The sequence below is a fragment of the Trichosurus vulpecula genome, chromosome 1 (assembly GCF_011100635.1).
Source record: "Trichosurus vulpecula isolate mTriVul1 chromosome 1, mTriVul1.pri, whole genome shotgun sequence".
In the NCBI taxonomy this organism is placed as follows: domain Eukaryota; kingdom Metazoa; phylum Chordata; class Mammalia; order Diprotodontia; family Phalangeridae; genus Trichosurus; species Trichosurus vulpecula.
This window is the reverse complement of record NC_050573.1, coordinates 291,311,195-291,335,488: the sequence shown is the minus strand read 5'-3', so window position 1 is coordinate 291,335,488 and position 24,294 is coordinate 291,311,195. Positions and strand designations below refer to the sequence as shown.

Sequence of the window (24,294 nt, the reverse complement as noted above, 5' to 3'; positions counted from 1 at the left end):
GATTCAGTTGAAATACCACCTTCTGCAGGAGGCCTTTCTTGGTTCCCCATTCCCTCCTCAAATACTTCCTGAAACAAATCATTCAACTTTTGTTAGGACACTTTTCATAACAAGTCTAAATTAATCTCTTTACAGCTTCTATCCATTGCACCTAATCCAACTCTCTGGGGCTAGAAAGAACAAATATAGCCTTCCCATCCACATTACAGCCTTTCAGATTTTATTAAATTTCATCTTTTTAAATTAAGCCCAAAGTTCTAGCCTGTAGAGAACTTTTAACATCCTGACACTGTCATTCCTTGAGTTAGGTAGCCCTCCTAACTTTTAATTAGCTGGAGATTTGATAAGCATTCTATTTACTTTATTATCCAAATCATTGACAAAAATCAGAGGAGAGACAGAGAGGGGGAGAGAGGGAGAGAGAGAGAGAGAGAAGGAAAGAGAGGGAGGAAGAAAGAGGAAGGGAGGGAGGGAGAGAGGGAGAGAGAGAGAGAGAGACAGACAGACAGACAGACAGACATCTAAGCACAGATCCCTGGTTCGTACCACTGGAGACTTCCTGCCCAAGTGACGTCAAATCTTGATTACTCTTTGTGTAGCCACTTAACCAATTCCAAATACATTTAATTGTGCTATAGTCGAAACTGCATCTCTTCATCTTTACCACAAGAATACCCAGACAGATTTTAACTACTTTGTCAAAATCTAAGTAAATTATATATACAGTAAATAATCTTAATCTGGTAAGAATTTTTCATGCTGCATATATGCAATCACTGCCTCCTTTTCTATACATTCATTACTGATACTTTTTAACATTATAGTCTAGAATTTTGCTTTGGAAATAAAGTCAAGTTCACTGACCTATAGTTTTAAATACCATTCTCTGCTTTCTCCCCAAAACACTCAAAACAGAGATTTAATTACTTGTTTAGTTTTATGAAACTTTTTTCCTCTTTCTTTTATATTCTGTTAAAAGAGATGCCTTACCAAAAAGAAAAGATGGGGAGAGAAACACTCAGAAATAAAAATGATGCAAATATTATATATTGATTTTTAAAAATTAAGAAATTCTAGATATTTGCCTCTTTCTGATATTGGGATATTTCTCCCATTCTCCACAATCTTTCAGAGACCACTGACAATAGATCAGCAATCAAATCTGCCAGTTCTTTCAGAACCCAAGGAAGTAGGTCATCTAGATGAAGTAACTTGAATTCATCAAGGGAAACTGTTTATTCTCTTCCTATCTCCTTTTTTATCTTAGGTATTAATTTCCAACTAGTCATTTTTGTTCTGCTTTGGTCCAAAGGCATAGAAAAAAGAAGCAAACATCTCTGCCCTCTCTATATTACGAATCACCATTGTGGCATGTACCTTGAACAGCAGTCCTACATTTTCTTTGATACTCTCTTCCCCAATATAGTTAATGTTAGTACATGGAAGCACCTTCCAACTCACACGTGGGTCCTCTAAACAAACCTTTCCAAGGATCAAAGCACCCTATGTGTCTACATCCAATCAAAACCAGAGTTTATGAACCTCCACCAATGATTTACATTTATAAATAAGAGGATACAATTAGATCAAATCATAGTCAATCAGTCAATAAGCATTAAGCACCTATGTAATCACAGGTATTTAATTAAGCAGGATGATAAGAAAAATAGCAATAAACCTTTCTCTATCCATTAATCTGAGCCATATTCTTCCACAACTAAAAATTTAGTTGAAATAATTAATAATTTTAGCAAGAAGGCAAGATATAAAGTAAATCTACATAAATCATCAGCATTCATATGTCATAAATAAAACTCTGCAAGAAGAGATAGTAAAAAAGAAAATACCCCACTTAAAATAACTCTAGAGAGTGTAAAATACCTTGAGTATACCTGCCAAAATAAACGCAGGAACTATATAAACAAAATTATTTTTTTAAAAAACTTTTTATACAAATAAAACTAGATTTAAAATAACTGGAGAAATAGTAATTGTTCGTAGGCAGGGCCAATATAATAAAAATGACAATTTTACCCAAACTAATTTATATATTCAGTGCCATCCCAATTAAATTACGAAAAATCTTTTACTGAATTAGAAAAAATTAACAAAATTCATTTAGAAAAACAGTCAAGAATATCAAAGGAAATAATGAAAAAAATGTGAAAGAAAGAGGTTTAGCAGTACCAGATCTTAAAATATAAGGCAGTAATTATCAAAACTATCCAGTACTGGCTAAGAAATAGAAAGGTAGATCACTAACAAATTATGGCAGCAAATAAACATAATAACCTTATATTTGACAAGTTTAAGATTTTGGGATAATAATTGTTGGAAAATGGTAAAGCAGTATGGTGGAAACTGGGCATGAGCCACTATCTTATACCATTTACCAAGATAAGGTCAAAATGGATATATGACCTAGGTACAAAGAGAGATTTTACAAGAAAATTAGAAGAACATGGAACATATTACTTATCAGACTTATGGATAGGTAAACAATTTATTATTAAACAAGAGATAGAGAGCAAACGAATAATTTCTATCGCATCAAATTAAAAAGGAGTTGTACAAATAAAACAAATGTAACCAAGTATAATGGTAATACAGTTTGAACATCTTCCCATCCATAAATAGGCCCATTTGACCTGTCTGAGTCACATGGAAGTCTGAGTCACATGAGCCTATGGTGGGACGAGCTTGCCAAACAGGTGGAGAAGGAAGGGGTGGAGCAGGAAAGGTGGAGCAGAACTGGCAGGAAGTGAGACAGAGCAGTCAGAGCTGGGAAAGAGAGAGCAGGCACTAGTGTGAGTGAGAAAGGGAGTGATTTTGCCCTTGCTGTGGGAAGGCCCTAATAGAGGGAAGGCTTAGGGATGACAGTGCCCTCTTCATTGGTACCGTGTATAGACTTCTTGGTTACTATCATGGATTTGGCTTTCTGGTTTGGGGATTCAGCTTTCTGGTGTTTGAATAAATATTTTGGTTCTGTCTTCCAGATAGAGAGTTTGTTATATTTTGCAATTCAGAACTACACTGGAATATTCATAGCCACTGTGAGTATTGCATTGGTGCTACACCAAGATGAAAAAGAAAGTAGAAACTTTATTTGATAGTTTATCAGATAAAGGTCTCATATCTAAAATATATAAAGAATTTTGTCAAATCTAATGTGAGTCATCCCACAATTAATAAATGGTCAAAGTATGTGAACAGGCAGCTCTCTGATGAAGAAATCAAAACAATTTATGGTGATATAAAAAATGCTCTAAACCATTACTGATTAGAGAAATGCAAATTAAAACAACCTTGAGTTATCATATTACATCTATCAGATGTTGCAGGGGATGTGGAAAAATTGGGACACTAATTCATTGTTGGTGGAACTGTAAACTGATCCAACCATATTAGAGAGCAATCTGGAATTATGCCCAAATAGTTATTAAACTACCTATATCCTTTGAACCAGCAATACCGCTACTTGGTCTATTTCCAAAGATAATTAGGGGAAAAGGAAAAGAGACTATATGTTCTGAAAAGATTTATGGCAGCGCTCTTTGTGGTGACAAAGAACTGGAAATTGCAGAGATGTCCATCAATTGGGGAATGACTGAACATGTGTGGCACATGATTGTGATGGAATATTACTGTGGTATAAGAAATGATGAGCTCAGTGATTTTAGAAAAAACATGGGAAAACTTGCATAAGATAATGAAGAGTGAAATGAGCAGAACCAAAATAACATTAGGTACAGTAAGAAAAATATTGTTTTAAGAATTATTTTAGGGGCAGCTAGGTGGTGCAGTGAGTAGAGCACTGGCCCTGGAGTCAGGAGGACCTGAGTTCAAATCCAGTCTCAGACACTTGATATGTGTACCAGTTGTGTGACCTTGGGCAAGTCACTTAACCCCAATTGCCTTGCCAAAAACAAAAACCAGAAAAAAAAAGAATTATTTTAAATGAAGAAGTTATTTTGACTATTATAAATACTCAAATTAAATATAAGGAACATAAGAAGAAAAACACTATCTGCATCCAGAGAAAGAACTGATAAATAGAAGTATGTAGAGAATAATTTGACATATGTATACCTATTTGTGTCTAATGGTAGCCACTCTAGGGTGGGCAGGAAGAGGAAAAAAGAAATTTACATGATAATTTTGTTGCATATTTGAAAGGAATAGCAACTTGTGCCTAGTAGATTTGCAGTTTTATGTGTAGTCAGTTTTTTTTTTTCGTGTTCTGTTATGGAAATGCTTGCTTTATTCCATAAATTAAAAATAAAATTTAATAATAATTTTTAAAATACAAGTATTTAGATACAGCTTTTCAGGAAGGCAAAGTCAGTCCTAACATCCATCAAACTATATAAAAAAGAATCCTTAGAAATTTTTCTCCCAGAAGGATAGTCTGTCAATTCTCAGAGCTTTCGCCTGAATGGGAGGTAGGTGGGAGCTCCTCTCCAGAAAGTAAGGCCTTGAACCAAAAGTCAAGCTCTTTAGAACAGAAAAGGGTCCTAACTAATTAGTGTGTTTGGACTTAAATTCATTGTTTTAAAAATTCTTACTTCGTGTTTACCAAAGGCAGAGCCTCTATCAAAATCTTCATTGATTTAGGTTTAGAAATTCCTTGTTGTTCTCTGTTTAATTTCCAATTACTAAATTTCACATAGTCAACATCAGTATAGAAACTTCTCACAAACTGCCAAGGACTTTGGGTTTTTAAGAGTGTAGGGAAAAGTAATTTTTCAACTACAAGATTCTTCTAGTCTCCTGTACAAATTAATGGAGGGAAAGGGCATAAAAAGAAAGCTAAGTCCAAGAAGCAAAGTAATTGTCTTTCTCCTAACAAGCCCAACACCTACATTTAATATGTATATGTGTCTAGCCTCATCCTTTCCAGGTTTTGAGTCCCATATACTACATTATTCTTTTTTTTAAAGTATTATTGATGTATTGTTTTCATATCACCATAGTTTCTCCCAGTATTCCTCCCGATCCCATCTCAGAGAGTCATTCCATATAGCAAATAGTATTATTTTTCAAAGACAAAAAAGATCATACTATTAAAAAATTAGAATAGAACCAAATCATATGCCTCTCTCTGCTGTGGGTAGAAGATGTATTCTTAACCAAGCAAGAGATAAGGGCAATTACAAAAGATAAAGTAGATAACTATAATTATATGAAACTTAAAGATTTTGCACAGACAAAATTAATGTATATCAAATAAGAACAGAAGCTGTCAAATGGGAGGGGAGAAATTAAACCAAATTTATCTGATAGAGGCTTGGTATCCAAGATATACAAGCAATCAACAAATAATTTATATATGTACATACATATATAAATGTATATTTATCAATATATAGATGGTCAAAGGATATGAACAAACAATTCTGAAAAGAATTGAAAACTAATAATGAGCTCACGAAAGAGTGCTCTAAATTATTAATAATAAAGAAAAATGCAAATAACAACAATTCTGAGGTTTCCTCTCACACCCTGCATATTGGTAATGACAAAAAATGATAATAGTCAATGTTGAAGGAATTGTGGAATGATAGGTACACAAGTACATTGTTGGTGGAGCTGAAAATCAGTACAACCATTTTGGAAAGCAATTTGGAATTATGCAAATAAAGTGGCTAAAATGACCATACTCTTCAACCCAGATATTCTCTTATTAGACTTGTACCACAGCATGGCCATTGACAAGAAGAAAGTTTCCCTATACACCAAAAATGTTTATAGCAGCACTTTTTGTGTTGGCGAAGAATTGGAAACAAATAGATGTCCATCAATAGGAGAATGGCTAAATAAATTGCAATATGTAAATGTAATGGAATATTACTGTGTTGTAAGAAATGGTGAATGTGATGAATACAGAGAAATATGGAAAGGTCTTTTGAAATAATGCAGACTGAAGGAGAACCAAGAAAACAATATGTACAGTGACTTCAACAATGTAAATAGAAAGAACTAGTTAAAAAAAATTAAAATTCAGTGTTGTAAAATTATAAACAAGCTTGCCTCAAAAGAACAGATATGAAAAGACATTCCCAAACCACACCTTTGCTGAAGGGAAGGCCCACATGTGTTGTACATTGTGCATATTTTCAGACTTTTTTAATATATTCTTCAGCTATTTTCCTCTTCTTTTTCTTTTTTGTCTTTGAAAAATATTATTTGCTATATGGAAGGGCTCTTTGAGATTGCAAGAAACTATGGTGATATAAAAACAAAATACATCAATCTAGATCTAGAATGTACTGTGAAATATGGTATTAAAATGTATGGGTATAAGCCTAATTTCTTCCAGACAACTTTTCAGTTTTCTCAGTAGTTATTTAAATCAAATTGAGAGTTCTTTCCTAGGCAATTTTTTTTTTCCTACTTTATCAAATATTGAACTACTGTGTTCTACTTCTGATTCTCCCTTGTCTAGTCTGTTACATTGATTTATCCCTATTTTTTTTACCAATATCAGACGATCTTGATGACTGCTGCTGATCTGGACCATAGCTCTTTACATCATTTTTCTTGACATTCTAAATCTTTTGTTATTCCAAATGAATTTTATTACTTAATCAAGTTCCATAAAGTGTCCCCTTGATAATCTTATTAGTATAGCATTAAAAGTATAAATTAATTTTGTAGTACTGTCAGATTTTCACTTTTATTACATTGGCATTGGCTGAACCATGAACATTAAATAGTCCTTCAGCTACTTAAATTGCTCTTTATTTCTTTAAGGAGCACTTTGTAAATGAATCTACATTTGTGTGTGTGTGTGTGTGTGTGCTTTGGTAGAATGATCCTCAAATATTTTATGCACTTTGTATTTATTTGGAATGAGATTTCTCTTTCTATTGCTGCCTCTTGGACTTCATTATTATATAGAAATACTGTTGATTTTTGAGAGTTTGTCTTGTAGCTTGCAACTTTACTGAAGCTCTTTTCTCAGTATCTTTGTTGATTTCTAAGAATTTTCTAAGTTAAAAAAAACTATATCATCTCAAATAATAATAGATTTATCTCTTTACTTATCTTTATTCCTTAAATTTCTCTCTCTTGTCTAATTTCTGTTGCTAGCATTTCCAAAGGTATAGAGAGTGACAGTGGGTAATGCAAGCATCCCTGCTCTACTCCTATATTTGTTGGGGGAAATAATGGTATACGCCCATTGCATATGATGCTTACTTCTGATTTTAAATAGATACTTTTTATGATATTCAAAAGGTCCCTCTGTGCCTGGATTTTGTAGGGTTTTAGCATAAATATTGTGCTTTGTCAAAGATCTTCCCTGAAATTTTTGAAATAATTATGTGGGTTGAGATGTTTTTGTTTTCAATATGATCAATTATGTTGCTTGTTCTCCTAATATTGAACTATCTTGCTTCCCTGCTATAAATTCAATTTGGTCATGATGAATGATTGCTTGGATGAATGATTGTAGTCTGACAATATTTTATTTAAAATTTTTGAATCAATATTAATTAATAATATTTGTCTATAGTCTATAGTCTCTTTATGTGCTTTATTCTTGCCTAGTTTATACTATATTTGTCTAACAAATTGATTCTAGTAAGGTGTGTTTTTTCTCAATTTTTAAAAATAATTTGTGTAATATGGATCCTATTGGCTCTTAAAAGTTTGCAAAAATTTGCCTGTAAACGCATCAGGACCAGGATTTTGTTTTTTTTTTTCTCTTTAGTAGTTCCTTTACATCTAGTTCTATTACCTTTTCTTAGATTGGGTTATTTAAGATCTCTATTTGGTGTTCTGTTAGCTTGGGATATTTTTTAAAATGTTCCTCTATTTCTTTTATGTTCTGTTTTGTTAGTAAATAACTGCATAATAAATTCTAATTATTCTTTTTATTTTGTCTGGTTGTGTTGTGATTTCTTCTTGTTTATTTGCTAATTTGTTGGTTTGATTTTCTACTGTCTTGTTTTTTTATACATTGGCTAAAAGATTTACCAAGTTCACTGGCCATTTCAAAGAAACAGATTGTAATTTATTTGTCATTTCAACAGTCTCTTTGGTTTCCAGATTATTTCTCCTCTAAGATGTAACATCTCCTATTTTATGTTTATTTTAGGTTTGTCTATTTCTTATATTTTAATGCATAATCAGTTCATTAACCCTCTCTTTTCTGTTTTATTAATGTATGGAGGGACAAGATTTTTCCCCGGAGGACTATTTTAGCTACCCCAGAAATTTGAGTATGTTGTTTCATCATTATCATTTTCTTTCACATAATTACTATTTTTATTATTTATTCTTGGCTCACTTATTTAGATTTCATTGCTAAGTCTTCATCTGGATCTGTGGCTTTTGTTTGTGGTTCTTCCACTGATTGCTGTTTTTGTTGTATTGTGATCTGTAAAGTCTGTATTTATTAATTTTGCCTTTTTACATTTGTTGGCAATTTCTCTGCACCCTAATACATGGACCTTTTTTGTACAAATTCCATGTGGTTCTACAAAATACATACATTCTTTACCATTTAGAAAGACCTAAGTCTTTCAGCTTGAGTCTCTCCCATAATTTGTTCAGCTCTATGCTTTTTTTTTGTTTATCTTTCTATCTTCATCTACACTTATTTAAAACTGAGAGGTCATTGAAATCTCCTGCCTTTTTTGTATTACTATCAATATCTTCCTTTAGTCTATTTAACTTTTTTCTTCATGAATTTCAGTGCTAAGACATTTGAAGTGTATAAGTTTAATACTGATACTGGTTTGTTGTCCAGGGCTCCTTTCAGCAAAGTAGTTTCCTTGATATGTTTTGAATGTTTATTTTTGTTTTGTCTGATAATACAATTATGTTTATGTTTTCCTCCATTTGTCTCTGACATTTTCTCACAGTCCTATGTTTCTTCACTTATTTTAGCTTAATTTATCCTAAGGCCAATTCTATACCCACTGGCTCACTTCCTCTCACACTGTCTCTCTCTTGTTTATTACCCTTCTTCCTCATTTTGGAGTTTTGCTTATTAGTTCCTTTCTTTTCCTGCTTTTATCTGATCATTTAATTCTTCTCCTCTTTTATTCTCTCTCTTAAATGGTTAAATAGTCAAGTAAAATTTCCCTTCCTTTCTTCCTCTTCAATTTGTTCAGTTCATTAGAATTTTTTTAATTTCATTTTTTGTGCTTTTTTTCTAAAAAGGATTTGCCCTTATTCTCTTCATCTTCTCTTTTTCTATTTCTACTTTTTATTCTTTGATTCATGTCCCAGATACTTATTTAGGCTGTCCTCAGTCTCCAAAATCCTCATGGAATTAAAACTTTTAAGGTATGTATTTGGAGTTCCTTCTTCTAAACAATTTCTAAGATATTGTCTTATAGATCTTTCCCTTGGCCCTCTTTTTTCTTTAAACCTGATTCTTATAAATACTAGTTCCTACCAGTGACAAATGCCCCAAAGTGTTCTTGGTTATGATTTTCATAATTGATCTTTGCTCTCCTGTCACTCTTCTGATGTCAGTTGCCCCCAGGAGCTCTGATTCACCTTCTGCTGAGGCAAGATGAATGGTCTCAGTACCAAATCCCTATAGATAATAACTATTGTAAAGTCCTGAACTTCCTTTATGGAATATCTCTCTTCTCCCATGTTTCTTTTCCTTCCTTCCTTCCTTCCCTCTTAATGGTTTCATTTTTTTATTGTCATTCTTGGTTGCTGTATTTCTTTAGCTTTCTCATATTTCTGCTATCTGAGGTGTTTCAGAAGCAAATAATTTCCTCAGGCCCGGCTTTCTTTATAGGGATATTTTGAGTTCTTTTATACTGAATATCCATCTTTTTTCATTAATGGTTAGACCCAGATTTGCAGGATAGATGACCTTAGGTTGCATCTTGAGCTTCTTTGCTCCTCAGAGCATATTCCATTTTCTCCTAAGGTTTGGGGGTTTTGGGGGGGGTATGGGAGAGGCAATGCAGATAGTTGTGTTATTTGAATTTCCTTTATATTTGAAGATCTCTCTGCTGGTAACTTGCGGAATTTATTATTTTTCAACAGAACTGTTCAATTTAACCATTATTTGTCTTGGGTTTGCAGCTTAGGATGTTTTTCTGGAGGTGATCTGTGGATTCTTTGGATTGACACTTTGTTTACCATGTTCAGAAGCTCAGAGAAGTTTTTTTGGTATCATTTTTTGCATTGTGGTGTTCAGGTCTTTGACTTGTACTCTTTTCAGGGTGTTATAATCCTTAAGTTATCTCTATGCATCTTGTCTTTGAGATCTACATATTTTGTTCATAGGGAGAGCTCACTTTATTTTAATATAATTGTTTTTGTATTCTCAGTTATTCTCTCATTTGTTTCTTTAGTGAGATTTGCTACCATGGATCCAAGGTTTTCTATTCTGCCAATTATTTCTGCTAGGTAGGACATAAGTCCTGCATTCACAATTCTTATTTCTGTTAAGAGCATCTTGCTGTGGTCCCATGCTCTCTTCAAAATAGTAAGGGTCCTCTGCCTCATCAGGTGTTAATTCATTTTCCTTTGTCTCACAATACTGTTTTTAATTGATGTCTGAATTCTTTTCTCTGATCTGGAGACCATTTTCCCATCTTTTAGTAATATCTTCCCTGTTGATTTATCTGTTTATGTTCAAAGTCTTTAATAAAGTATTCTTCCTCAAATTTCTCCCGAGATTGTTGATGGTTTTAGTTTTTTTCTTTATTTTATCCTATTGCTCACTTTCTGACTCCTTCCTCTTTGATGGCAATTGCTGTGTGGGGACTAGATCTTAAAACTGTCTGTTTCCTCCCATGCTGGAGAATTTACAGTTCACCAGCCCAAATTTCTGCCCCAAGTGACTTCTGGGGAGACAGAACTGTTCCCAGATAGATGTTGGGTTCTTTCCTTTCCACTTAGTAGAGCCCTCCCATCCCACCCCACCCCACCCCACACACACACATTCTGCACAAGTTCCCTCTGTTCCTCAGTTCTCTGGCCAAGCTCTTTTATTACACAGAGCACTACTTCTCCTTGCTGCTATCAGGTACCTCACTCCTGTTGCAACCTGAGAAAATTTCTACTATTTGTATCTCTGTGGCACTTGAGGGAATATCCAGAAGGAAGTGTAGAATTTGAGTTCTGTATCAAGCATGACCCCTGCTGCTGGGAGCTTGGTGGGCTCTTCACGAGAATCAGAAGTCACCATACACTATTCTTAAAGGACCAAGCAATGTTTGGACATCCTTCATACCATTATTTCCATATTCTGTACATTTCTCTTTTTTCCTACAGTGGTTGTTAGTTTTCCTGTGCACTCATATCAGTCTCATTAGACAATGAACTTTGATTTTGTTTTTCTTAGCATCTTCAGAATTTCATTCTTGAGATCTTCTGATTTAGCCTGGAAAAACTCCCCCTATAAAATCTTAGTACATGAGATCTTATCTATCCTTTCTCTGAATTCTTTGAAATCTCTTTTACTAAAACCTAAGCATCATGTTAGGATATTCACTATTTTCCTGTCCTATATTTCAAATTCAAAATTCAATTTGTCACTTCTCCCAAAGGTTCCCATAATTTCCATATAACTAACTAATGTTCACTGTAGAAGGAAACAAAAAGTAAAATTTTTCTTGCTTAATTGTGTCCCCTACCCATTTGAAAGATGAAATTATCATTAAAGCAAGTCAAGCTGTTCTGCTTTTCAAAGGATAACTCTAGACTTTGCTGATATAATTGAAGTGTATCACCCTTACTGTCTCATACCTCTGTGCCAAACCAGTCATCTGTTTTACAAACTCTGCATACAGTTCCTATTTTTGTACATGTGTTCTGCAGTATAATACCATTATAATATTGCTTCTATTTCTGTTTCCATTGATTTCCACCCAAATGCTCTCCACCACACTTCCTGGCTCTGGTTTCTTAATTTCCTCACTTAAGTGTCTCTTCTTAATATATTGCTACATGATGCTACTCTGGCCAAGCCCTTTTTTACTTATCCTGTTTCTTTTGAATAAGGTATTTGCTTTCAGAACCGTATTCCATTTCTAGCTCTCATTTGACCATATCAAAGTAATATATTTGAGCTCAAATTTTCCTATTCAATTTAGGATATATAGTTCAACTTGCTTGTTACATATATTTTGTGAATCTGTATATAGACATCTCAGACCATGTTTTGGTTTTTTTTTTTAATTATTGGTGCCTTTCCTGCATTTTATCCTGGCAGACTTCTGGATGTCTCCATGTTACTGTTATTTCTATGTTGTAGCTCTTCTCTGTGGTATTTAGCTTAGTGGATGCATGTAGCTTTCTCTTTCTTTTCAGTTTAAAATTCTTTTGATTAGATTTTCAAGGCTCAATGAAAATATTTTCTTGCCAGTCTTTATTAGATCCACTTTATCCCTGGTCAGGAATTTGTCATTCTTATATTTAAACTATGATTCAGAACTATAAATCCTATTCTCAGGCCTCTTCCTAAATAGCTGATTACTTCTCAAATACGCCTTTCTCTTCTGAATCCTTTACCTTCAGCAAGGCCTTTAGTTTCATCCCCTATTTCAAAATATTTCTAGATAATTTTGATTAATGATTGATGATTCCAAAATTAGTCTAGATGCTCTTTTCCAGTATCATTGTACCCATATGAATCTCCAAAAGTGGGGCGTAATCACAATGAAGGTACTGAAGTAAATAGTGGTTATAAAGACTGAACTTGAGAGGAATGACTCTTGGCTATTAAAGAACTAGAGCTACAGAGCAAAACCTTATTATCGCAATAATTAGGATATCAGGGAAGGACTAAATGAAAGAACTCAAACACAAGGAACCAATTATTAGAAGTAAGGTATAAGGCCAGAATAAAACCCTTTTGTATACACAGCTGATGATACTTAACCAATAAACTGCTGACATGGGATTCCTTATATCCCTCCCATGCATAATTGGTCCCAGAATCTAGTGTGAAACTAAACCTACAGGAGGAAGGTATTTGGTTCCAGCTTCAAAATTTAGAGGGATAAAGAGTCAAGGATTGAAGCAAACCATTGCAACGTCTTTATTCAGAGGTCTGAAGATTTCCACCATCTATTACATTACTGTAAACTAACTAACTCTGAACAAAATAACTGTCACAAGGTCCACAAACTTGGGTACCAACAGCTAGACAAGGCAATAGTGATGGAACTGATTCAGATTCAGCCTTAGACACTTATTAGTTGTGTCACCTTGGGCAAGCTTCTTCAACTCTATCTGCCAAAGTTTTTTCATCTACAAAATGAAAATAATAATAGCATCTACCTCACAGGATTGTTATGAGGATCAAATGAGATAATATGTGTAAGGTGTTTAGCACAATGACTGGCACAGAATGGGTACCATATAAATGGTAATTATTATTATTATTATAGAATGAGTAAAATAAGGCAGAAAATTAGATGTTGGAAGGATGCGCTGAAAACAGGAAGAGGTGACACAACAATAGAAGCTAGAAACTATGAAAAGAAGACAAGAAATTTCTATTACATAAATCAAAAGCCCTACACCTACTTCTGTGTCCAAGCATAAAGTCTGATCCCTATTTCATGTGACCTTTCAAGTACTCTTAAACCATCATACCTCAGCTTAGTTTTCTCTTGCCTAAGCTAAACATCACCAAGTCATTCAGCCATTCTTCATATGGCATTAATTGAAGGCTCTTCACTATCCATACTGCCATCCTCTGTGCACTCTACTTTATCAATGTTCTCACTAAAATGTAATATCTAGAGAGGAACACAATGCTTGAGGTATAGTCTGATCTTGCCAGGGTACAATGGAACTATATTGCCCAACATTATATTTATTTTCTTGGCTTCTGAGTCACTCTGTTGAATCATTAAACTTGTGGTCTACTGAAATCCTTAGATTTTTTTTAAATACAAATTTCTGTCTAGCCATACTTTGCCTATCTGATACATTCGAAGTTTAATTTTACTAAAACCACATGAACAATTTTACTTTTTTCCCTATTAAATTTCATCTTATTAGATTCAGTCCAATATCCTAGTCTGTTAAAATATTTTTGGACTATTACTCTACCAAACTAAATATTAGCTATATCTCTTAGTTCCATAGCATCTGAAATTGTGATAAGCATACACTATACCTTCATTCAAGTAATTTAAAAAATGTGAAACAGTCCAGAACCAAAAACAGATACCTGGGACACTTTAATAGAGATTTAATTTACATTATCCCATTAATGACTACACTTTGGATCCATTTTTTCAGTAAGTTTTGAACCCACATAACTGTCCTGTTGTCTAGCTAACATCTCCCTCAGGAAATTCCAATTGCTCACCATTATTAGCCTTATCCAGCAACGAGCACCTTAGATGTGAAAACATTTAGTGGAATTTTTCCCAAGCAAAGAAAAATTAAGAAATTCTCTTCAGATTACATTATACCAGTAAGAATAACAGAATCCACTTTTGGTCTGGATCCCCAAGTTTTTAATTTATAATAAGTGATTGATAAACTCAAGTACAGTAGTTCACCACTGTTCAGATTGGGCCTGACTCAAGCCAGTCTTCTGGTAGTTCAAGTTTAGTACTGGAACAAAATAAGATATTTGAAAACCATTCAATAGTTAACAAAAGGCTGTTTACTTAGCCATGGCAGACTACAGAAGGCATCAAGGACACCTTTGGTTTACTTAATTGAGAGAAGCTCTCTTATCTGAGTAGACCATAGTTTTCAACCATCCAATCCTCAGAAAACTACTTGAGTTCTTTGTAGCTGCTTTGTACTCAGGTGACATAGAAATGATTTCAACATTCTGAGGTTTTAGAGCTCTAGTTCAAACAAGTCTCAAGGTTGGTTTCGATACCTTACAAGGAAAAATTGTCTTACTTTGTACCATGAGATGTGGTTAGAATATTGTTCCTACCATAACCATGTTCCCTCTTTTAGGTCATTTGGAAAAAAGGCTATTTTAAAAGTAGTTTCCTATTAAAGCAATGGGAAATAGAGTTCTCTGAAGATACTGAAGCACCTTCAGAAAAGGTAGGATGCTGGCCCATTTCTTATCTACCTCTCTGACTTTATACACATTCAGCTTCCATAAAGGCATCTTGTTTCTAAGCACTTCAGATGTTTACCTGATCTAATAATTTAAATTTTATGTGTTGTTTTTGTCAATTTCATGTGACTTCCCTGGCTTCTTTCTAACTACAGTGACATTATCCCCATCTGGTAGCCACTGAAGAACCATGTGACATGTTTGGGAAACAGAATTAGAAAATTATGAAAGAGAACAAAACATAGAAATAATCAATGTTGAAGGTGCCATGCTAACATATGTACACTAGTATGCTATGGATAGAGCTGTGACTTGATCCAACCATTCTGGAAAGCAATTTGGAAATATGTTTCTTAAAAGTCACTAAGACACTCATACCCTTTGACCTTCAGACCCCATTGTTAGATATATACCAAAGGTCACATATACACCAAACTAATCATATAAGTAGTTTCTGTGGTAGCAAAAAAAAACTGAAAACAAATGAGAAATGACTAAACAAATTGTCCTTATATGTAATGGAACATCACTACACCATAAAAATTGACATATGAACGAAGACTTCAGAGAAGCAAAAGAAGACATGTGAACTGATGCATAATGAAGCAAACAGACTTAGGGAAAATATATACATATACATGTATATATACATACACATGGGCATATACATGTACATATACATATACATATACATATACATATACATATACATATACATATACATATACATATACATGTGAAAGGACAGAAGGAACAAAATGAAATTGAATGCTACATAATTACAATGACCAAGCTTGGACCCAGAAAAGAGCTGAGAAAAATCATCTCTCTCCCTTCGTTACAAAAGTGGGAAGACTATATTGGTATAGAATATATCATACCATTAGACAAAAGGTGTTGTTCAGTTTTGCTGAATTGTTTTTTTCTCTTTCTTTTTAATCTTATTACAAAGAATAGATTTCTGGGTAAGAGAAGGAAGGTATACATTTGAAAATAAGTGAGATTTAGAAATAAAGTCACCAATAAAAATGAGATAATAAATTTTAAATGAGGAATTTTTTAAAGAAAAAAAGAGAAGTAGTCTTAGAGTCCTCTATCTAGTTCTCTTACAAACTTGTGAGGACAACATATGGTGGTGCCTGTCTCCTCAAAGCATTCTTGTTTTAACTTCAGAAAAAGATGGCTTTCTATTGTCTTCTGAAAAGAAAGGGATAAAACCCATGCTTTCCAGAACAAGTAATGTCCCCAAACTTAAAAGCTGAACATGTATTTTTCTCACAGCTTTAAACTTTGGTCCCCCTCTAGTCTTTCCTGTCTTCTATGACACACTTTCTTGAGAGACGTTGGCCAGGAAAATAATCACCACTTTAGTGGAAATGAAGAGGTTGATTTTTTTCTTGGTATATATTATATTTAGAAGTGAAAACATGAGTTTTATTTCAATTACTATATTTTCTTAGCAAACAGAGCAGATTCACCTACTTTGATTCCCTTCCAAGAATTTATATTATCTGAAGTCTTTGTCAAAATGGATTTAAATGGAAAGACATTCAATGAAAAGTACCTGGCATGTAGCAGATGCTTAATAAATATCTGTTGAATGGCTGACATTCAAAGGTTTTTAAGGGTTTAATTTACATGGATAAAATAAAATGGAGTTACATCGATTGAGATAAAGCTTATAGTATCTGTTGCTGAATGTATTGGTGTATACTTATGGAAATGGAAAATTTGCCACTTCTAAAATCAAAACTAAAGAAATCACAAATAGCCTTAACATTACCATCCACGAAAGTCTGTTCAAGATAATCAATGATTTGAGTTGCCTCACAAAGAATGTTTTCCCCGTGGATGAGGACAGGCACTTCTCCAGAAGAGTTCAAACGCATAAACCATGGCTCGTTGTGTTCACTCAGGGGCAGACTTACATCATGTTCCTCACACTTCAGTTTCTTTTCAGCAATTACTAAGCGTACCTGAAAGAGTTCACAATGGTTACAAAAGTGTGTATTCTAGATTAAATTATTTCTCTTGATTCTACTAAGCATCTTCTGAATCCCTTGGTAAAGCATGTTCTTTTAACTGCTATCTATATATCCAAGAATTGTGAGAAAAGTACTGATAAAAGTCTATATTTCTTGTTTTTATAACCTACTGAGGCTGGTTTTCATAGTATTTGTCTTCTTATTCTAAAATTCTATTTTATACATAATTCAATGCAACAAGCTTTTATAAAGCACTTTCTATGTACAAAGCCCTGAGCCTGGCTCTCAGAATCAAAAACAAAATGGAAACCAGTCACTGTCCTCAAGGACCATATGCAATCTAACTCTACCACAAACCCTGTCTGATTCCATTTGGACAAGCCTAAGACATTGCCAAAACCTGAAACTAAGGTAAATGATGCTTTATGGGGTTAAGGGGGAGAAGGAAGAGAAGAAGCAGAGTGGGAGGACGTGCATTTAGAAGTTGGTGTTCATTATAAATAATTTAATTGAGAAGTGAAATGGCTTCTTGGAACCCTTTCTCCCAGTTCTCCACCTTATTTACTAAAAGGCCAGGCTTTCAAGGCCTACAAATCTGCACTGCCTTTGTCATTCTGGGTTATGGCTATATAGGGCAAATCCACTTCATTCCTTGGGTTGGTTTTTCTTCGCTCCCCTCTGAGGGACCAATAAAAGCCCAAGCTGGAGTGTCAGAGGCGGGTGTGGCCACCTCTTCCAGCCAAGGTGGACTAGCATAAATGAACAACCTAAGGGAGCTGTCCCGGTGCTGAAACCCAATATTCCGTGCCAAGACCTCCCCGAACATTTACCTTTTGGGAACTAAAGGAATGAGTCCAGTGGTAGAGAACGAGCTTAACTTCTGAGTCAGACTCCCCTTTAGTCGGCAGCATATCCCCTGCTTGCTCATCTTTCTTCAGAGCCATTTCTGAGTGTGTTTGTCTCTGTTCTTTCACCCACACTGCTCCGCGCTTTGTCCTTTTTTTATTGATTCCTCCCAGGGAAGAAAAAACTGAGTTCTTGCTTTCGAAAAGGCTACTGGGAATTGTAGTTTTTTGCCTGGGAAGACGCAAAGGCTACTACTGGCTTCTGTAAACCTGGAGAAGCAGAGTACTACCTAGGCAGGTTAGGAGATGACAATTCTGCTACTGAATAGTTTATTGAGTTTAATTGAATCTGAAGTTTTTCAAATGTGAATGCAGGCATGAAGACCAAAAGGCAGAACCAATAATATTAAGTGCAAATTTCCTCATCAGTCGAGAAAATACTGCTCAGGCAAGTTTTCTTCTTGGCTTGAGGCTACTGCTAATTGTCGGGTTTCTGTTTAGTGGCAAAGCAACTAGTTGAAAGGAAGTGGAATATTGAAGTTTTATCTTGCACCACTAAGGAGCTGTAGCATTCTTTTACATATGGAAAAATCTATTTTTAAACAAAAAGTATATGTCATTTACCCATGATACACAGCATTCATTATCATACAACAGTTATTGTCAATGTCATTGGAGCAGTGGTAAAGTATCATTTTGCCCAAAATACTACCTTGTTGTCTTAGATTTGGTTTTTATTTTATTTTGAGTTTTTTGTTTTGTTCTGTTTTGCAACTGTTGTTTCACCATTTTCACAAACACCTTCCTGATTGTTTTTCTTCTAGTCCTTATAAATAAACATAACAGTAAAGAAATGTTTCATAGTTATTAGTATTTTTCTTAAGGGAAATACAGAGACAATCTGGTCTCTGATTTGTACATACCAACCCATAATCTGTTATGTATACAGCCAAAAATCAAATTTACTTTATTTACAAATGTAATATTTCTAGTTCACCTGACCTTCTTTTCTCCATGATATGACCACTAATAATCATATAGATACCTCCATTGTAATAAATTGCTATCAAGTTTGTATTTCTAAATATTTCCTTATCATCTCACTTTTTTTTAGAATTTTTACCAATATATTGCTGTGAATTTTAGTGTTATTATAGTTTTCTTATGAAATGAAAGGCACCAGAGGCAGCATGGCCTTGGCATTGGCATTGACAATGAGTCAGCTGCAAGGTAAGGAAAACATGATTTTAAAACCTGCTTCTGAAACTTATTGTGACTCTGGGAAAGTCATTTAATAACTTCTCAGTGCCCCCCAAGTAACAATCTAAAACTACAAGTTGCCTGGCACATGTCCTTTTGTGTTATACTGGGAGTTTCCTCATTAGAAATTCCCTATATCAGTAAATAATGTTAGCTAGCATTTGTATAGCACTTTAAGGTTTGAAAAGCACCTCACACATATTATCTCATTTGATTCTCACGAAACCTGTGAAGTAGATGCTACTATCCCTATTTTACAGAAAAGGAAACTGAGGCTCAGAGTCACAAGCTAGTAAAGGATAAAGGCAAAACTTGAACTCAGATCTTCTTGCCTCCAAGTCCAGCACTCTGGCCACTGTGCCATCTCAGCTATAAAATTACAAATTTGATTCAAAAGAAAAACTAGTTTTCTGCATGTTGTCTAATGGTTTTATCCCATTTAATTTGCTATTATCAATGTCTTTTATTTTACCATCAGTTTATATTTTAGAATTGTTTAATGGTTCACTCATTCATTCAACAAATATTTACTGAATAATAAAATGTGACATGAGTTTGGACATCTTTTTATGAGGTCACTTCCAACCCTAAAATTCTAGGAATATATTAAATAAGCTCTAGAGAGGCAACATTTAATTGATTCACACTAAGATAGCTATGCTATCCTCTCTTTGGAGCAAGTTGGAGTGGAGGAAATCCTCAGAGGAAAAAGGAACTGTAAACTGGGGAAGTGGGCAAGGGAAGGGGCTCAGAAATAAAATTTTCCCACCACACAAATGTGCTTACACTAACCCTAGGTGCAATTAATCTCCTGATAAGAATAAAAATACAGTCACTACCGTGAAAAATTATAAAATTCTTAAGACACACTGAGAAAGACCATAGAAATTAGAGCTAGAAGGGACCTTAAAGATCATTTAGTCCAACACCTTCATTTTACAGATGAAGATCAGAGACTAAGAGGCAAAGAGCCTCACCCAAGTTCACACAGGTAGTAACAAAGCCAAGATCGAAACAATGGTGTTCTGACTCAAAACTCGGTAGTCTTTTCACTATGTTATAGTAGATGAAGGTATCTCAGCCACATGAGAACAAAAAATCTCTAAAAATAAGATTTTGTTTTACTCTTCATTTTTCTAAAATAGCTAGTTTAATAGATTTCATTTTTCCACAGCATCAGCTTCTCAACCTGGCATTGCGTATTCCAGCAGTGTTAAACTCAAGTAGAAATAGATGCCTATGGGTCACATATTGACTTAGAAAACCACAAATTCACATTATAAATTAATGTATATTATTTATTTTGTTAAACATTTCCCTAATCAAATTTCAATCTGGTTTGGGCCCCACTCTGGAGTTTTGCAGTTCAATTGCCACCTTCAGGCAATGAGTTTGACACTTCTGGTACAGATACAACCTCACCAGAAGTGTTCTTATCTTTACTGCAAAACTAAGCCTTGGATTAGAGTTTGCTGCCTCGTATGCCAACTTAAGTAAAAGAAGACAGTTAGAAAATTCATGAATAATATTTATAAAATTTATAACAGATATCTACAAATGGGTATAATTTCTCCTTTCTCTGAACCCTCACAATATTTTGCTCATAACTCTTTTATTACACTAATTAAATTAAATCTTTGCCATAAGTATTTTTCATTTGCTTATCTTATAACCATGTACCCTTTTAGATTATAAATTTAATATTGGCAAACCACCCCAGCATCTCTGCCAAGAAAACTTCAAATGTGGTCACAAAAAATCAGACACAACTAAAACAACTCAACAAGAACTAGAAAAAATCTTAACAGGAAACATATCTTACTCATTATTGTATCCACCTGTTGTAACTAGCACAGTGAATTAAATAAAAGATAATTGATGAATTAAATTGAATAGATTATTAATAAAGTTAGCAATGTTTTATATATACACACATGTATATGTATATGTGTATATATAAATATATAAAATATGTATATATTTTATGTATATTTATACACATGTGTGTGTGTATGTGTGTGTATGTGTGTGTATCTCAAACCACTGAGGAGACAACTATCATTTTCTTCCACAGAAATCCCTTTGGTTTGCCTGTCAGAAACAGATTACTAAATTGACAGAACAATTAGTTCAAGCCAAAATAAAAATGCTTATATTCTCATATAACTAAAAAGCAGATACTATAATTTCTGTGCCATGATACACAGGCATTTTTCTAAAGAGAATCACACCTGAAAATTATCTTTAAAAATCGTTCCATTGTTTGCAGAGGTAGGTAATGTACTTTTGTAAATAACCACAAGAGGTCCCTATTTTCCTAAAAATAAAGAAAAGTTGTTTCCTTGAAATCAGTGTAGAAAATAAATTCTGATCTTTAAGTTATAAATTTAAACAACCTTATAGTTGGAGACAATTCCTATCTTAACTAATTTGATGACTTTCACCAATTAGACATAGAGATACTGCTAGAGATCCTATGAGATACTGATTTTCTTTTAAAAGAGCAACCATTAGCTTAGCAAGCCTGTGACAGGACAAACCTAATCATGCACTACCCCTCCTCTTTGAGAATAAAGCATCTGACTCATCAGTAGAAAACTCACTTTGAGCATTTTTATTAGTGGTAGATTTTCAACGATCTATTTTGCTCCAATTCTGATGTGACCAACAATATTAATAATATCTTACATTTAGATAATACTTTAGAGAGACAATACAACATGGCACAGTAGATAAAGAGTTGGCCTCAAAGCCAGGAAGAGTCAGGCAGTCATTAAACATTTATTAGTGCCAGGCACCAAACTAAGCACTAAGGATACAAAGAAAGGTGAAAGATATTCCCTGTTCCCAAGGAACTCACAACTTAATGGGGGAGATAAGATGAAAATAACTATGTTGATCTTGATTTGAGTTCTCCCACTGACACAGTGACAATGTAACCCCAAGTGGGTTCTTTAACTTCTTAGTTTTCTGGGCAACTCTCTAACATCACAAGTTGTAGATAAAGTGTCAACCTGTATTAGTAAAGGAAGTTTCCTAAAACAATAAAATCACAACTCCTGTCTCTATTCTCATTCCTGTCATTCAATCCTCCCAACAACCATTGAGGACATCAAACCTCAGTTTCCTCATTTATACATAAGCCTGGTTTATCAGGGAAGCCCCTGGTCAATTTTGTGAATTTCTGGACCAATTTGACAAGATTACAAAGCAGAGACCTTTGAACAAAGGGTAGCTCCAATGTCTATGTGATGAGGGCACAGTCTCTGGGAACCCCTTGAACCCTTGAACTCTCCTTGAATCTTCCCACTCTACCTGGCCTTGGCCTGAGGCTATAACCATTAAGCCCAAATGCCTACCTTGCCCAGTCCTCTATTGTCCAGCTGTTTCCTACTCTTAATCTTGTCTTCCCAAGGACCTCCTGCCCTTAATCCTGTTTCCCATCCTTAAACCTGATCAAAATATCTATACCCTAGCTCGCTACCCCAGCCCTTTATGGGTTGTCATTTCCATATAGCCTTCAGCTATTTCCCCCACCCGGGAGTCGGATCTGATCCCAGTCCTTTCAGGCTCCTCCTTAGACTCCTCCTTAAGTCCTTCCCTAGACCCCTCCTCTGGCCACCCCAGACCACCCCTCAATCCTTCCCACAACCTTTGTGTATATAATCTCCATCTTGCCTCCATGAAGGTGGTGAGATCCAATCTAGCTCAGATTGGTCTGGCCCGCTTTCCTTAAAGGCGTCGCAAGGGGTGGGATGTCTTGGGGGCAGGCCTGTGCGGCTAACTCTTAATAAACTTTATCCCTTCCCTTGGCTGAGAAGGCTTGAGTCGAATTCTTTCGGCAGGACCCGGTGTGTCGGTACTTTGGGGTGTCGAGCACCTCTCACCCCAAACCCTCATCATATGTGCCTTATCAACTCGTTGAAAGGAAGCACAGAATTCTCCTGAGCTTTATAAATGAGCTTGCAACCAAGAAAATTGACAACTGAGAGTCAAAGGGAATGAACTCTTATAGGAAGAGCTGCCTTTTCTTCCAGCCCCTAAAAGGGTTATAAAAAGGCTTATACTTTCTTTTCTGTGCCATGGGGGTAGTAGCGTGCAGTGGAAAAATATTCAGATCTTGCTAATTCTGCTTTTGCTGTGACTTCCTCAGATGGTACAGATAGAAAACAAATTGAAAGTATTTGTGTAGCAGTCCCACACAATGGTTTTACCCTTCATGGGAATGGAATGGGTTATTTGTGGGCTTTATGTTTTCATATTTTTAAGGATTCCTATGAGTCCTTTCCAGCTCACAGATTTTCTGTGATGGGAAAACTAAAGGCTATTCAATACCCAATATCCATATTGTACATTTAGTGCCTTTGTCTTAGTTGAGGACCCTGTTAATACATATTTGACGAAACCTGGTACAAACAATATCTTATCTTTATTCAGGGGATTTCCCCTATAGTAAAACTCCATGGTAGGCAAAAACCAAAAAGATAAACTGTACCTCTCTGATCAGACCCCCAGAAACAAACCAAGTCCATATGAGCAAAGAGACTCTTTGGGGACACTAAGGCATGGAGTATACGTAAAATAAATATTAAAATATTTATAATACCTGCTTCAGGATTGTTGAGAAAATAAGATAAGATAATTACATAAAGTGCTCAGAAAATGTTAAAATACTACGGAAGTATCATTTAATTTGATGACAATGGTGGTGGTGATGGCAAATTTACCCATAAACATAAATAGTTCAATAAACCTAGACTAACATATAATCATAATTTTAAAAAGACATATTTATTATTAGGAAATAGAATTATGAGATTGAAGCCACAGATAAATCTATTTGTAATTTAAACAATTTGTGCTAGTTATTCAGCTCAAGAAAAGTTTCATGGAAAAAATGATGAAATAAAGTGGAAGATATCTTCCACTGTCTAAAGCAGGGGAAAATGACAACTAGTAGAGCACTTTCTTGGTCATGCCTCCTGAAGGTATCACCACAGCAAGTCAGGATGCTAGAGATGAATGCCTTCACATTTGGATGGAAATTCACAGACTTATTCGTCCTTTATCCTCTATCAGCATTTTCGCATTGACCTTGAGGTTGAGGGAAGGGCTTACTTTGACTCACAAGCTCACTCCTCCCACATTTAGACTTAGACAAAGAAGAAGACATGAA

The 24,294-nt window shown here is 34.7% G+C and overlaps 1 protein-coding gene across 1 annotated transcript in view; it reads right to left on the bottom strand.

Moving 5' to 3' along the window:
- Positions 1–18,010, bottom strand: part of GDAP1 (ganglioside induced differentiation associated protein 1) — a 30,445-nt gene extending 12,435 nt beyond the window's left edge. Inside the window, exons 1-2 of the mRNA XM_036742308.1 lie at positions 17,844–18,010; positions 16,812–17,004 (exon numbers count right to left, since the gene is read on the bottom strand). Coding sequence (XP_036598203.1) covers positions 16,812–17,004; positions 17,844–17,957 — 307 coding nt within the window. The 5' untranslated portion in view covers positions 17,958–18,010. The remainder of the gene's footprint in view (positions 1–16,811; positions 17,005–17,843) is intronic.
- Positions 18,011–24,294: the final 6,284 nt, after the last annotated feature.